The following is a 2,335-nucleotide window of genomic DNA, read 5'->3' on the forward strand; positions in this document are numbered from 1 at the left end:
GGGCACCGGCCTGCCCGGCGTGGATTCCCCCTCCATGGGGGCCACCCCCAACCAGTTTCATCCTCTCTACATGTCCGGTCTGGAATACCCGAATTCAGCAGGGCGGTACCACATCAACCCAAGCCTGCAGGGGTTCAGCCCCATGATGGGGGGGAAGCCACCTCCTCCTGCCTCCCATCCCCAGCATTTTCCCCCACGGGGTTTCCAGCCAAGCAGCGCCCACCCCGGCGTCTTCCCGCGGTATCGGCCCCCCCAGGGAATGCCGTATCCTTACCAGCCGCAGCCTCAACCCTCATACCACCACTACCAGCGACCGCCCTACTACGGCTGCCCACAGGGCTACTCGGACTGGCAGAGACCTCTCCACCCCCAGGCCAGCCCCAGTGGGCACCCCAGCGCGCACCCGCCCCTCGCCAGGCCCCCTTTCCCGGAGCGGGGCTCTGCCGGCGGCCTGCAGGGCTGCGAGGCACTGAGCGCCGCCCTGGCCTCTCCCACCCGCATGGACATAGCAAGTGCCAAAGAGGTTTCTCCAAGCAACGGGCAGGAGCTGGGGCCTGAAGATGAGAAGTCCGAGGAGTCCCAGGAAAGACCGGAGAGTCCCAAAGAGTTTCTTGATTTGGACAACCACAATGCAGCTACTAAGAGGCAGAGCTCGGTGGCAGCGGGGGAGTTCCTCTATGGAGCCCCCCCCCCACACCTGGGTGCAGGGATGGGATTCGGCCCTTCAGCTTTCCCTCCCCATGGGGTGATGCTACAGACTGGCTCTCCTTATGGATCCCGGCATCCTGCCAGCCACTTCCAGCCCAGGACGTATGGATCGCCCATGAATGCTCACCTGTCTCACCATCCAGCCTCCAGCCAGGCCAATGGCCTCTCTCAGGAGGGCCCCCTGTACCGCTGCCGAGAGGAGAACGTGGGTCACTTTCAGGCCTTGCTGATGGAGCAGAGAGGCAGTGGAGGTGGCATGGGGGGGCCACCCCAGGACTTGTATAGACCCTCGGGGTAAGATCGTGTTTTCTGCAAGAAGGAGAGGTGGGAGGGGGGTGATGCCTGGGTGACCATCAGTGTTGGATACCCTTGAAGGGATATGGCTTGAAGTCACAGGAGATGGCAAGCGAAGTTGAACAGGTGGCTCTTAGAGTAAGAGGTCTGCTAAGATGGAGAGAGAGTCTCATTGCATCTCCTTAAAACAAGGAGCACACACTGTCATGTGTTAGCCTGTTAGCCTGCCCCGTCCATCCCCACACCAGTGCTGTGTTTCACCAGGCAGTGTTTTGTTAATGTGTCGTCCAGGGTTGAGCTTCTCTTAATCACACGGAGTCTTGCCATTTTCTTTGCAAGTGTTTTATTTCACATTGCTTCTAGTGGGGCAGAATCACTGACTAAAGTGGAAGTGTGCCTCTTGTTATGAACACCTTTAATGTTGCCTTCTTTTTCCCTCCTCTTGCTTTGCCCCTCCTCTCTGTGTCAAATTTCCATCACAGAAAGTTACTTCTCACTGAGTCTGCATATGACATTTTATTCCCAAGTGGAAAATACTGCTACTCCAAAAATTCCCTGTTCAGTTCTTATGAATGTGCTTCAACTGTTACTGTTTTATCATCATCACAGCATGACAGTCCTTCCTTCTTCTAGTATTCAGGGAACTTGGCTCACAGCTAAGCCATTGGGGGAATGGCATGGGTTGAGGGCTGTGTTTTGGGGGAAGCCAGACAGAATATACAAGACAAATGCTTGTATGCTAATGTTGTATGTATGCCTTCAGTGAAGTAGTTTAACGAAGAGTGGGGATTTGCTCCTGACATTCATGTGCTAAAACTCTCTCCATTCAACCTGACTCCAGAATGCAAATGCATCAGGCTCAAGTCCCTTTCCCGAAGATGCCTACAGCAACCATGTCCCGGGAAGATCTGACATCACAAAAACCATCAGCGTTGCCTCTGGATCAAGTAAGGGCTGCTAGAGAGAGCAGAGCTGAAATGCAGGTCTTCCTCTTCCCAATGGCTAAAGGACTGAGGTGTTTGATGAGGGTGGGAAGAACTGGAGGAAGCTGTGAACTTGGGCAGATCAATAGTGTTAGCTTTTGATCTGGTTGCATGCAATCATGAGGTTATTCCTTTCTAAAGCTGCCAGTTAAAGCCTCCCATTCTTGTTCTTCCTCTTCCAGAGCTAGTCCAAGAAAGAGCGGACTTCATGAAGACGAAAGCCACACGTGATTTGGACAACAGAGAGGAGGGACAGGCCTTGCTCCCACCCTCCCCTTGCCCGAGCAGCATGGAGCTTCCTGGGTCTGTGGAACACGGTGCCGTGCCGGCTTTTGTGTTGGAAACCTGCA

The 2,335-nt window shown here is 54.6% G+C and overlaps 1 protein-coding gene across 1 annotated transcript in view; it reads left to right on the plus strand.

The window, feature by feature from the left end:
• Positions 1 to 2,329, plus strand: part of LOC103624728 (cat eye syndrome critical region protein 2) — a 48,149-nt gene extending 45,820 nt beyond the window's left edge. Inside the window, exons 18-20 of the mRNA XM_008644031.2 lie at positions 3 to 1,002; positions 1,844 to 1,949; positions 2,168 to 2,329. Of these exons, the coding sequence (XP_008642253.2) occupies positions 3 to 1,002; positions 1,844 to 1,949; positions 2,168 to 2,173 (1,112 nt within the window). The 3' untranslated portion in view covers positions 2,174 to 2,329. The remainder of the gene's footprint in view (positions 1 to 2; positions 1,003 to 1,843; positions 1,950 to 2,167) is intronic.
• The last annotated feature ends 6 nt before the right edge of the window (positions 2,330 to 2,335 follow it).

This window comes from Corvus brachyrhynchos, unplaced genomic scaffold, assembly GCF_000691975.1.
Source record: "Corvus brachyrhynchos isolate BGI_N302 unplaced genomic scaffold, ASM69197v1 scaffold191, whole genome shotgun sequence".
Taxonomy (NCBI): domain Eukaryota; kingdom Metazoa; phylum Chordata; class Aves; order Passeriformes; family Corvidae; genus Corvus; species Corvus brachyrhynchos.